Below are 12,981 nucleotides of genomic sequence, written 5' to 3' on the forward strand. Positions count from 1 at the left end.
CTTTCAGACAAAATAGAAGCTAAAAAATTTATTGTGTGTGTTTATTATTTAATGCAAGCTATACATTCTCATATTATACCCTGACATGGGAGCACATGTTTATTTACGCCCAATGGAAATTTTGTCTTGCAGACATGGAGAGAGCAATTATAAGAGACTTGGTGACTCGCATTCTCCAATTCACACCTCAGCTGATAAAGGCTGTGAATTTTGCTGCAGAGCTTGATTGGTAATGATTTTTTCAAATATATTCAAGTATTTTGTCTGTCATTACTTTTGTGAACGCTTCTCATTCACTTCCCTTCATCAGCTTTCTTTCACTGGCATTAGTTGCTCGTCAAAACAATTATGTGAGACCGATCTTGACTGACGATTCATTGATTGACATTCAAAACGGAAGGTAGCCCCTGCGCTTTGATACCTATAGATGATCGCTTTTTTTGTGAGACTATATTATAGTGTATCGGAGGAAAAATATCAATGTTTCTTGTTAAATTTTGTTTCTTTTCTATCTATAAAAACAAGCTATGGGACTTTTTAGAACTAAAAGGGGATACAAATTTACCATATTTATTTGTCAATACTTTCTTCAATAAAAATGTACTCCTGTAAGAAGTGGCTTTGGAGCCATTATAATGATATAACTACAAAGTAAAAGATCACAAGCCCTAGCAATCTTTTCTCTTCACATTTTATCCACTTTTCCTAAAAGTAAGTAGACGTAATAAAGTAATATATACCTCTGGTTTTTTTATTTTTCAATTGTGCCTTACAGAGCTTGCTTAACTAACTATTATTCTATTCGTAATCAGGCATGTTTTGCAGGAAATGACTGTTGATACTTTTGTACCTAATGATACAAAAATTCTCAATGATGGTATTGCCACTCTGAACTTCTAGGTTTACCATAATACATTTCCAAATATTGAAAATGTGCATTGTCTTTTTCAGGGAGAATAAACATAATCACTGGTCCAAACTACTCGGGAAAAAGCATTTATGTTAAACAGGTTTGACATCTGATTTACTTCTATTATTATTCCTATCAATTTGTTTACTTTCAAGTCTTCAAATAACACTAGTTCTAGTGAATATTTACTTCCTTTCAGCATTCATATTGTTGACGGAACAATACTGCTTGTTGCTTTCCTGAGTATTGAGCTTTCTTAATTATATTTTCTTATCAATGATTCATGTATTAAGCTATCAAGTTAATTAATAAATATTAATTTCCTTCTTTATTGTTGAAGAAATATTGATTTCACTTTAGTTCATGGTAGCAGTTTAAAGAATGTGAAAACCCTAACTCTTATTATGAGATCTCTTGGGCTTATATAAGCCCCTACACAACTTACAAATAAGTCCCTATATATTACTAATATGTTAACACTCCTCCTCAAGGTGGGCGAAAGATATCCACTAAGCCCATCTTGTCACATCATCTAATCATATCTAATGAGCTAAGTCCTTTAGTCAGACAATTTGCTGCCTGGTCCTTAGTTAAAACATGACTTAACTCCAGTAGTCCACTATCCAACTTCTCTTTGATGAAGAACCTATCGATCTCGATGTGTTTGGTTCTATCATGATGCACTGGGTTGTTGGCGATACTGATAGCTGACTTGTTATCACACCACAACTTCATCTTAGCTCCTTGATCCAGCTTCAGTTCCACCAGCATACTCTTCAACCATAGTAACTCAGCAACTCCTAAGGCCATAACTCTATACTCTGCCTCAGCTGTTGATTTCGCCACCACTGACTGCTTCTTGCTCTTCCGCGAGACTAAATTGCCTCTTATAAAGATGCAGTATCCTGAGGTGGACCTCCTGTCATCAGCACAGCTAGCCCAATCAGAGTCGCAATAACCCTCGATGCTCACATGTTCATTCTTTCTGAATATCAGCCCATTTCCGGGGGCACTCTTCAAATATCTCAGAATCTGGTACACAGCATCCATATGACCCTTCTTCGGATCATGCATGTAGCGGCTCACCACGCTCACTGCAAAAGAGATATTGGGACGTGTGTGACTCAGATAGATTAACCTGCCCACCAGCCTTTAGTATCTGTCACGATCAACTGGTTCTCTAGCTTCAGCACCCGGTTTGAACTTCTGGTCGATCGGTGTAGTTACAGGTTTACACCCTAACATCCCTGTCTCTTTGAGAAGATCCAGTGCATATTTTCTCTGGGATAGAATTCCCTCCGCTCCTCGAGCTATTTCTATTCTAAGAAAGTATCGAAGCAAGCCAAGATCTTTCACCTCGAATTCCTTACCCAGTCTCACTTTGAGTTGGGCAATCTCCTTCTCATCATCCCCTGTAATAATCATATTATCCACATATACCGCAAGTATGGTGATGTGACATTCATTTCGTCGAAAGAACACGGTATGATCGGCGTTAATCTGGCGGTATCCCATACCTATCATAGCCCGCCTAAATCTATCGAACCAAGCACGGGGAGATTGCTTCAGGCCATATAGAGACTTCTTCAATCTGCAGACCTTGCCCACTATCTGATCTGTGTTGAATCCTGGCGGAATTTTCATGTATACCTCTTCCACCAGATCTCCATGAAGAAATGCATTCTTCACATCTAATTGGTGGAGCTTCCATCCACCATTTACTGCCAGAGAGATCAAGGTCCGAACAATGCTCATCTCCGCCACTGGTGCAAAAGTCTCATCATAGTCGATGCCATATGTCTGACTATATCCTTTTGCCACCACACGAGCTTTGTAGCGCTCAACCTGTCCGTCTGGATTCTGCTTCACAGTGAAGACCCACTTGCATCCAACTGTTCTCTTCCTTTTTGGTAGTTTTACTGACTCCCAAGTACGGTTCTTCTCAAGGGCCCCTAGCTCTTCGTGCATAGCAACTTTTCATTTTGGTCCTTCTTTGCAACCTGCCAATTGTTAGGTATAGTAACAGAGTCCAGTGATGTAATGAATGCTCCATGTGCAGGGTGGATGTTAGAGTATGATACAAACTGGGCAAGATCCCAACCATATCTATCGAATGCTCCATGTGCAGGGTGGATGTTAGAGTATGATACAAACTGGGCAAGATCCCAACCATATCTATCGGGAGGATTTCCCGTATTACTACGAGTAGTCCTCTGTACAGATATTGGTGTGGGAGGAGTACGAAGAGGAATGGTATTACCTTGAGAGGAATCTGGTGGTGGTGTAGGTGTCTCAGGAGTCGGGGCAGACGTTGGCAAGGGACTTGGCACCAGTGGCACTGTAGATACTGTTCTCATAATTTATTCCCCCTTCCTACTATAGGTAAGTAGCTCCCCCTGAGCTGTGGGTCTAACACCTCTTATCTCATTCTCTTCTTCTTCTTTATTCTCCTGCTCCTCCTCAACCAATTCTTCTTCCCAAGGAATCGTTACAGAAATTGATTACTCTGATCTCTCACCATTCTCAGACATTGATTTCTCCACATTCACCAATCTCTCAGCATTCTCCTCCTCTCGCCTCATACTTCCAGTATTAGGCGAGTTACCAACGGATGAAGTTACCTTCTCAGCATTCTCCTCCTCTCGCCTCATACTTCCAGTATTAGGCGAGTTACCAACGGATGAAGTTACCTTACGGGTGTAATATGACTCGGGTTCTCGAAAGTGCACATCCATGCTCACAAACAGCCTTTTCTTCACCGGGCTCCAACAAACATATCCCTTCTGAGTAGCAGAATATCCCACAAAGATGCATTTCACCGCTCTAGGAGCAAGCTTCCCGACGGATGGCCTGTTGTCCTTTACAAAGCACACACAGCCAAACACTTTGAGTGGAAGAAGCCCACCATTATCTCCCTTCAATGACTCACATGGAGACTTCCAATCCAGCACTCTCGAGGGCATTCTGTTGATTAGTGCTGCTGCGGTCAACACTGTTTGCCCCCATAATATTTCTGGGACATTTATAGAGATCATCATACTTCTAGCAACCTCTAAAAGATATCTATTCTTTCTTTTCGCTACTCCATTTTGAGCTGGTGTGTATGGACACGTAGTCTGGTGTTGTATTCCCTGAGCTGACAAGTATTCCCCAAACGCTTTGTTAGTATACTCCGTCCCATTATCAGATCTCAATACCTTCACCACAGCGCCGTATTGAGTCTGAGCATACCTATGAAAGTTTTGAAAGCAACCAAACACTTCACTCTTATTTTTCATCAGGTACAACCAAGTAACGCGGGAGAAACAATCAATAAAGGTAACAAAATACTTGTATCCATTCATAGAACTTGTGGAACAATGCCCCCAAACATCTGAATGTATCAGGTCGAATGCACGAGAACTCCTCTGACCAGAACTTACATAAGAACTTCTAGTAAGCTTTCCAAACTCACATGCATCACACACAAGGTTCTGCTTATTTGCTTTCTCAAATAGAGATGGATACAACCTACTTAAAACACTAAAGGATGAGTGTCTCAAACGCTGGTGATGAAACATCAAAACACTCTCAGCACTCATCTCAGATCCTACTTCTGCTCTCTCTATCATTGACACCAATGTTGAATCCAGCCCTTCACGATCCAGATACCACAGTCTACTATGCCATGTGTCAGTCCCAAGTCTCCGTCCTGTCCCCGTCTCCTGGAAGATCACCTTGGGAATATCAAAAGAAACAATACATTTTAGTTGGAGGATGATAGCACTAATGGACAAAAGATTGACTGGAAAGGAAGGAGCATGCAAAACATTGGACAATGTTACAGAACCTGTACAATCGACTGTACCCTTACCAACCACTGGCTGAAATATACCATCAGCTGTTTGAATATTATCAGGCGATGCTAGGTGAGTATATGATGAGAACTCACTAGCATTACCTGTCACATATCGAGACGCACCGGAGTCGAGTATATGATGAGAACTCACTAGCATTACCTGTCACATATCGAGACGCACCGGAGTCGACTATCCATTTTGATGATCTGTCGGGAAACATAAAAGTAAGAGCATGTATGTCATCAGTACCTTTGGTCGGATGAGCATAGGTAGCAGTGTTGCCTCTGGCGAAGAATGACGTGGATGCTTCCTCTGTCCCACTCCTCATGTCTCCATCCCCTGCTACTTTCTGCTTCCTTCTGAGTATCGCCAGGAGCGCCTGATCCTCCTCAGTAAAGACCACCTCAGCTTCTTCTCCTCATTCTGTTACCATCAGATTCGCCCGGTTGCCTACTCCTCTTCCACCTCGTCGACCTCCACGGCCACGACCACGTCCCCCGAACTGTCCACGTCCACCCGAATCTCCTTCCTTGGGTGGCTTGGTGCAAGCATGCCTTAGATGACCCGAACTGTCCACGTCCACCCGAATCTCCTTCCTTGGGTGGCTTGGTGCAAGCATGCCTTAGATGACCCACTTCACCGCAGTTATAGCACTGCTGAGTCTCTCCCCTGGATCCAGTGTGGCTAGATGCTGCCAGTGCTGACTTCACCACAGGAAGTCCACCTGTCCCCGCCTGCAGTCTAATGCGAGTCTTCTCCTGGACCATAGCCGAGACAGCCTCCTCAAGCGTGGGAATTTTCGGCTGAGCTAGCAGTAATGCAATTCGCTGGGCGAAATCTGATGTCAATCCCTTGAGAAATACCATAGTCCTCTCCTGTAGAAAGGCCTCCCGCTCTTTACATCCCGGGTCCTTGCAGCTCGTCCGGGGGGAGAAGTGATCATAATCTAGCCACAGGCGCTCCAGCTCTGTGGCATATTATAGGGTATAAATTTTGATCTCCCGAAAACAGGGAACTTCGTTTGTATTGATAAGAAGGCTTATTACAAACTAATAAATCGAAATTACAACAGAAGCAGAGGGAATGCCCTTTTTGTTTAGTGTGGGGACTTTCGGTGGCTACAGGATGCTTCGCTCGATGCTCGTGTCGAGTCTGTTTCCCTTGGACCGTTCGACCGAGGTTGCTGGGGAGCTTCAGTACGCAGTAGAAGCTCGAGTCGATGGAGTTCGGATCTTCTAGTTCACCGGCGATCGGGGCTCAGAACTAGGAAATGGCGCTGCGGTGCAAGAATTATGCAGAGAGCTTGGTCTCCATCCTCTTTCTCCAAGTTTTTTGACCTCTTTTAAAGGTTGTTGGAAGAGGCTCTTAAATGAAAGAGAGGCAGTTTGGCTGTTCCTTGAATTATGGGATGTGACCACACATTATTTAGAGACATCCTGTTGTCCACCCGTACCATAAGCGGTCATTCGAGGAGCCGTGTTTTGCATCACGTCACGTAGGAATGGGAAAGCCCCTCCTCGTACATGTGACAACGGCTGTCAGATACTCGAGTGGATCTGACCAACTCACCGAGCGCCGGCGGTTCTCACCCCTTGCTTGGACAAGTGAGGTGAGTTGCATTTATGAGGGTGCAGGTTGATTGGGCGTTTGTCCGATCACTTGTTCTGTGAGCGGCCATCCGGCGGGTCTGGAGCACCGTGTCTTCTCTCTTCAGGCCGAGAGAGGTGGGAAAGCGGGTTCCTGGTACTCGAGTGGGCTTGGACAGCTCGCCGAATGCCGGCGGATCCAGCTCTTGACTCGGACAGCCGAGGTGAGCTGCACTTATGAATGTTCAGGTCGACTCGACACCTGCCCAATCATTCGTACTGTGAGCAGCCACTTGACGGTCTTGGAGTACTGAGAGGTGGGAAAGCCCATCTCGGCACGTGGGGTAGCAGATACCCGGCCATATTGGCGGCCTTGAGGTTTGCTGGCAGATTTGAATACAGACTCGGTCGGGCGAGTTGTGATAAAGGGTGAATCCCCGTGGCTTTGGGCGATTTCCCCTTACAGGCGGATTTCTTGCAGGACCACGGAGGTATTTTTTACCGTCTACACATATTCCTGTATAGTCCTCTCTCCCTGGACTGTGGCGTCGATCTCTCCTTTAATCTGGAACACCCTCAGGTTATTCCTCACTCCATCATAGGTCCTCCTCAACTTCTCCCAGACGTCCTTCACCTTCTCAATGCCATCCACTGTGGCGGCGATCGTCGGGACCAACGAGTTGAGGAGCCAGATGTACACCAACATATGAGTGGACTTCCACTCATCTCGTCCTCCCGAGTCCTCATCCGGTTCTGTCTTCTCTCCTGTCAAGTAACCCTCCAGGTTCCTCCCTGCAATGGTGTATCTTACCCGTCGTGACCAACTCAGGTTGTTAGACCCTAGAGGGGGGGTGATTAGGGTCTTATGCTAATCTAATCCGATTAAATACCAATTAAAATTAATTAACAAGTTATCCTAGCAAGTATGAAATACCACAAGATATATGAGCTAGGATAAGCAATATAAACAATGAGATATATCCTATATGATGAAATATATATGCAATGATATATAAACTAACACAAGGGTAAACAATATGAAGCAAGATAGAGGATGATATGAATAATGAGACAATGACGATATGAGCAATGAGCACATATATAAATAAACGCCAAAGCACACTCAAACACAATCAAATGATCACGGAGTTCGGACCTTCTGTCCTACGTCTCTACTCCCCACTCCTGGGGAGAAATCCACTAACACAACCGGGTTTTCTACGCTCACCCGAATAACGTTTACACCTCACACTCGGTTTTCTAGCTAACCGAAAACTTTACAATCGACACTCTTGCAATCACACTCTACACCCTTAAAAGTGTTGGACCTAGTCGTGTCTCCCTCAAGTACTCGGTTACAACCTCTCCCTAGGCTCGTCAACCGACGCCACTCCTTTTGGAACGATCCCCGACTCTTACCACACACTCCTCTCGGTGTACAAGTATATACAAAGTGATTCTCACGATTAGGCTCAAAATAACAAGTGATTGTTCTCCAATATGAATGAGAACACAATGAAAGCTCACACTCAAAGTTTTAATTTTCACCAACCCAAATATATTATGAATGCAAATACACTAAGCTCAAGTGGGTGTGTAAACAATGAGTGAAAACAAAATCAAACTAAACTCAATTAAAATCTAGCATATAGAAATTATAAACAAGATAATAAATAGCTAGAAATGAGTTTTGAGATTCTTCTCTGAATAACAAGATGGAGAGATAGAGATTGAAGCCCAAACAAGAAGATGATCTCCTCCACTTGTGAAAACCAAAACAGCTTTAAACCAAACTCAAACCAACCATAAACCCTTGATAAAAACTTTCTTAAACTTGTTTAAAACACTCTCATGGTTACTGAGATAGAAGGAGGGTTAGGGGTTTATATAAAAAGAGGAAACAACAGCAAAAACCCCAAACAAATGATAAAAAGCCCCAGCCAATGGTAATAAGAAATAGCCGTTGGACAGGGTCTGACAGAGCGGCGGGCGACCGAAAAAACTGAGAAAATGAGCAGAGACTTCTTCGGTCGACCGGTGCGGTCGACCGTGGGAAGTCTCGAGCTCTCGGTCGACCGTGACGGTCGACCGACAAACTCTCTGCTGCCCACTGACAAATGAACACAGGTGCGGTCGACCGGTGCGGTCGACCGAGGACTGATATATGAAAATGAAGTCTGAAAACTGTTTTTCTGATTTTAAAACACTGTTTAAAAATATCAAATAAATTCCAAAAAATGTAAAACTTTGGGGAATGATTGTAGACATGATAATAAACATGCTACAACGACTGGTTTTCAAAAAGGACTTCCCAAATGAAAAATATCATCATTTTACAAAATAATCCAAAACACGAAAATGTAAACATGTGAATTTTGACATTTAGGCTAAACCATGTTTTAAAACTTTGCACAATGATTATGTACACTTAATAAAATATGTATATGATTATTGTTAAGTCCAAAAACTAAGAATACAGAATTTTCACAAAATTGCATATTCTATGCAATGTTTTCAAAAACACAATAGTAAATATGAAATATGTGATTTCATATTTATAAACATGAAAACCCAAAACCATGCATGTATATAAATGTATATAACTATATTAAAACTAATTTACCCAAGCTAGATCTTGATCTTCAATAAGCTCGACTTGGTACACATGCGGATGAAGCTGAACTTGGATCTTGAACTAGAATTGCATAAGCTTCACCGACATTCCGCCAACCTCCTTTGGATATGATCGTTGAAGCTCTATTCCATCCATCCTCCAACTACGTTGTTTGTCTATAATAAATAAAAAAACACAAATACTAAACAAACAACATTAGTGGTAAATTATTTGTCAAATATCATCAAAACAAGAAGGCCAACAAAGGTAAGTACTCGGTCCATCAAGCTTCAGATCGATGGTCGGAAGCTCCAACTTCTTCGATGGTCTTGTCGCGCTCTCATCAGCCGACAAGTTCATCAACTTCATCAAAGTTGACACCTCTGCAGGGTTCAACTTCTTGATGATCTCCTCCATCGACCAGGCTTCAGATCTAACACATGTTCACCTTTTTCTTCAAACCCTTGTTGTGTGCAGTGAAAATTTCGGCAGCACCTCTGCTGCACAACAAGAGTAAGATCTCAAACAAATTCTCGTTTCTCAGAGGAAACAAAAATAAAAAACAGTGATATATCTCATCATCGTGAGATATATACTTTTCCTGTCATCAGTTCGAGTACTGAGTCGAGGGAATCCATGCCAAACTCTAGGTTCGACATGGTGCACCGCGGGGGAGGGCGGCTAGGATTTTGGTGGCTCTGATACCATAAAGAATGTGAAAACCCTAACTCTTATTATGAGATCTCTTGGGCTTATATAGGCCCCTACACAACTTACAAATAAGTCCTTATGGGACTTTGCGAATTTGCTTTTAGGCTAAGACAACCATATAGCTATAAGATCTGAGCTAAAGAACCATAAATTTGGCTGCACTGGTTCTTGCAAAATAATCATAAAATACAGGGGAGGGCGGCGGCTAGGATTTTGGTGGCTCTGATACCATAAAGAATGTGAAAACCCTAACTCTTATTATGAGATCTCTTGGGCTTATATAGGCCCCTACACAACTTACAAATAAGTCCTTATGGGACTTTGCGAATTTGCTTTTAGGCTAAGACAACCATATAGCTATAAGATCTGAGCTAAAGAACCATAAATTTGGCTGCACTGGTTCTTGCAAAATAATCATAAAATACATGTTTAAACGCTGGCAAGCAAATTTCTTGTGCTGTTGTGCATAACCTGTTTCAGCGATGATGAGGAAAAAAGGATTAAAAAAGGAGCAGCCTGTTCATGGTGCTTTCTGTCATCAAAATGCTTCCATCTTCCATTTCAGGTGGCTTTGGTGGTTTTTCTTTCTCATGTTGGAAGTTTCGTACCAGCGGATGGTGCTGTTATTGGAATAACTGATAGGTTTGTGTGGAAGACCTGTACATTTTTGTTTGTGTTGATCTTGGAATTGATGGATGTTACTAACTTAAACTTGTTGCACTGTGATAGGATTTTTTGTGCTATGGGAAGCAAGTCCATGACAGCAGAACAATCATCTTTCATGATTGATCTTCATCAAGTGGGAATGATGCTTAGGTATTGTCATATTATACTGTTCATGTTTCATTTAATTATCTACGCTCGGTTCTTGGGTTATTTGCATTAATGATCTTATAGGCAGGCAACACCTCGGTCTTTGTGTTTGTTGGATGAATTTGGCAAGGGTACTTTAACAGAAGGTTGGGCGCTTAAAATGAGTGTAATTTATAAATTCAGCAATCAGAACCTATTAGCAGAATTACTTAACGCAAAAAATTTATATATGCAGATGGCATTGGACTCCTTGGAGGGATTATACTCCATTTTGCTAATTATGAATTTCCTCCAAAGGTTAGATAGATAATAATTCGTTGCTGTATATTTTGATTTTTCATAAAAGGCATTTATCTGTATATCAGTAGCATCTCAGTTAGATTGTACATTGTCTAGTTAACAATGTATTAATGCTGAAGTCAGAGGATAATGCCTCTTTTCACTTCAGGGAAGACCATAACCCTTAATTCTTTTGGAACAAAGTAATATCTAAAGGAACGAACTTTTTCTTAAGAGCCCATTGATGTATTATTACCTTATGCTCATCACCTGAAATATTTTATACTACTTGCAGGTTTTGTTGTGCACACACTTGACAGAAATGTTCAATGATAATGTCTTAATGAAGGTCTATAAATTGAGCCCTAAAGCTTAACTCTATATAGTGTCATCATTAAGCTTTTTTCAATGTGATAACCTTTCAACAAATACAGTCTGAAAATATCAAGTTTTACACCATGAGTGTGTTGAAGCCTGGCAACAACTGTGTGAGTGTAGATGACATCGTTTTTCTTTACCGGTAAGCTGCAACTTTTAGTGTTTTCTTTAGTTTGAAATTACTTTGCATTTTGTGTCGCTAATCAGAAGTTGACACTGTTTTGAAGGCTAATACCCGGGCATGCACTCCTGAGTTATGGTAGGGTATATAATTTACTTTAGGGTAATTTAGATGCCCATCAAATATCTTGCTAACAATAGATTTGTATTGCAGGATTACATTGTGCACGACTGGCTGGTATGTCTTTAGAAGAGCTTTTGCATGCTTCTCAATTGTTCCAAAATTTCTGTTTTCGTATTTCTTTTCTATAGTTGTGTTGCTGATTATTTGACACATTCACTTACGACTGAAGTAAACAAGTACTGATCATCTCCATAAATGCAATGGGGGGCCCCTTCCCAATTGAAGTAACAACAACAACAACAATAATAATGATAAAGTAAAATAATAAATGTGTAAGAGGAATCAATTCCTTTCCATTTTGTTTTTTTTCCCGCCATAAGCACCCTCCCTCCCACTCTAAGACTAAGGCCCCTAATTCCTTCATGTTTAATTGATACATTTAATTACTTCTTTCTGTAATAGTTCCTATAATAACTGAGAAGTAAATGAAATGGGCTTTTGCATTGAACAGAAATCTCATAATAAGCAATATTGCAATGTGCAAATTCTGTACATGTATTGTTGATTAGATTGTTTGCATTATTGAATTACATTTGGTTGTTAAGGAAAAAGTGCTTAGCTTTTTCTGATTGCAGGAGTTCCTGAGGAGGTTGTCAAAAGGGCAACTTTGGTTTTGGACGCACTGAAGTCTAATGAGCCAATCAGCCGTTTGGCTAACCAGAAAATATTGGCTAAAGATCAGCAATGCAAGGTATTGAATAACGTGATAATCTGTTAATAATAGTGAATCGATATAACGCTATTTATGAGCCATTAAGTGATTCGATTTAGTCACACTTTTTTCTTTATCAGCGGACAGTACGCCATGACTACTAGCACTTACTAGGATTAGGCATTCATCGCTTATTAGAATAGCCTCATGATAGCTATTAGAAAGCATGTGCGGAGTAGGCTCTAATTCTTTTACCAACTGATTGCAGGATGCAGTTGCTAAAATGCTGACTTTCGATGCTTACAAAGGTGACCTCGAGCAATTCTTTCAAGAAATTTTCCCCGCCGAGTTCTGATCTAGGAAGCCAAAGATCAGGCTGTGAATACATGGATTGTGTCTTGTCTGCGTATAGTTATGGAAATGTGCTGGGACAAGTCCCCTGTAGATTTTGATAAAGTGGGCTCTGAAGGTGTCGTTACAACAAGAAGAATGTAAAGAGTTAAGAATCATAAAGAGATAGGATTTGGTGTGTTCATTTTTGTGTGAATCTACACACCAAGTTCAAATGTAGATAACACGAGTATTGATATCTTCTATGCGCTTTAAAATTGAGAAATTTTCGTAAGAAATGCTACATTTTTAATGTTTCTCCACTTGAAACGGCTACTTTTAAAACGAGTTTAACTGGGCCAGACAGTCTACAGGGATTATCATCCTTAATTGAGTTTTTCTAGACTGTATTAAATGTGATATTTGCAATTATTACATTAACCTGCTTAATATTGTGACACAGAAATTTCTTAGTTGTTATTTCAAATATTCCTAACATAATCCTTGGATCTTTTTCAAGCAATATTTACATGGAATAATTTGTCATAGTTTAAAGCTGGTGAAA

At 41.1% G+C, this 12,981-nt stretch overlaps 1 protein-coding gene across 6 annotated transcripts in view; it reads left to right on the plus strand.

The window, feature by feature from the left end:
• The window catches only part of LOC109849128 (DNA mismatch repair protein MSH5), a 120,906-nt gene extending 108,186 nt beyond the window's left edge, over nucleotides 1-12,720 (plus strand). For 5 of the 6 annotated variants that reach the window (XM_020418937.1, XM_020418941.1, XM_020418938.1 and 2 more), the window contains 14 exons: nucleotides 133-229; nucleotides 311-400; nucleotides 813-877; nucleotides 952-1,010; nucleotides 10,226-10,302; nucleotides 10,390-10,476; nucleotides 10,558-10,619; nucleotides 10,709-10,770; nucleotides 11,048-11,101; nucleotides 11,187-11,272; nucleotides 11,358-11,389; nucleotides 11,465-11,488; nucleotides 12,010-12,125; nucleotides 12,355-12,720. In XM_020418937.1, the coding sequence (XP_020274526.1) occupies nucleotides 133-229; nucleotides 311-400; nucleotides 813-877; nucleotides 952-1,010; nucleotides 10,226-10,302; nucleotides 10,390-10,476; nucleotides 10,558-10,619; nucleotides 10,709-10,770; nucleotides 11,048-11,101; nucleotides 11,187-11,272; nucleotides 11,358-11,389; nucleotides 11,465-11,488; nucleotides 12,010-12,125; nucleotides 12,355-12,441 (998 nt within the window). In that variant the 3' untranslated portion in view covers nucleotides 12,442-12,720. Of the gene's footprint in view, nucleotides 1-132; nucleotides 230-310; nucleotides 401-812; nucleotides 878-951; nucleotides 1,011-10,225; nucleotides 10,303-10,389; nucleotides 10,477-10,557; nucleotides 10,620-10,708; nucleotides 10,771-11,047; nucleotides 11,102-11,186; nucleotides 11,273-11,357; nucleotides 11,390-11,464; nucleotides 11,489-12,009; nucleotides 12,126-12,354 lie in introns of those variants that run through there. The other variant, XR_002248998.1, reaches the window with a different exon arrangement.

This window comes from Asparagus officinalis, chromosome 7 (assembly GCF_001876935.1).
Source record: "Asparagus officinalis chromosome 7, Aspof.V1, whole genome shotgun sequence".
NCBI classification, from domain to species: Eukaryota; Viridiplantae; Streptophyta; class Magnoliopsida; order Asparagales; family Asparagaceae; genus Asparagus; species Asparagus officinalis.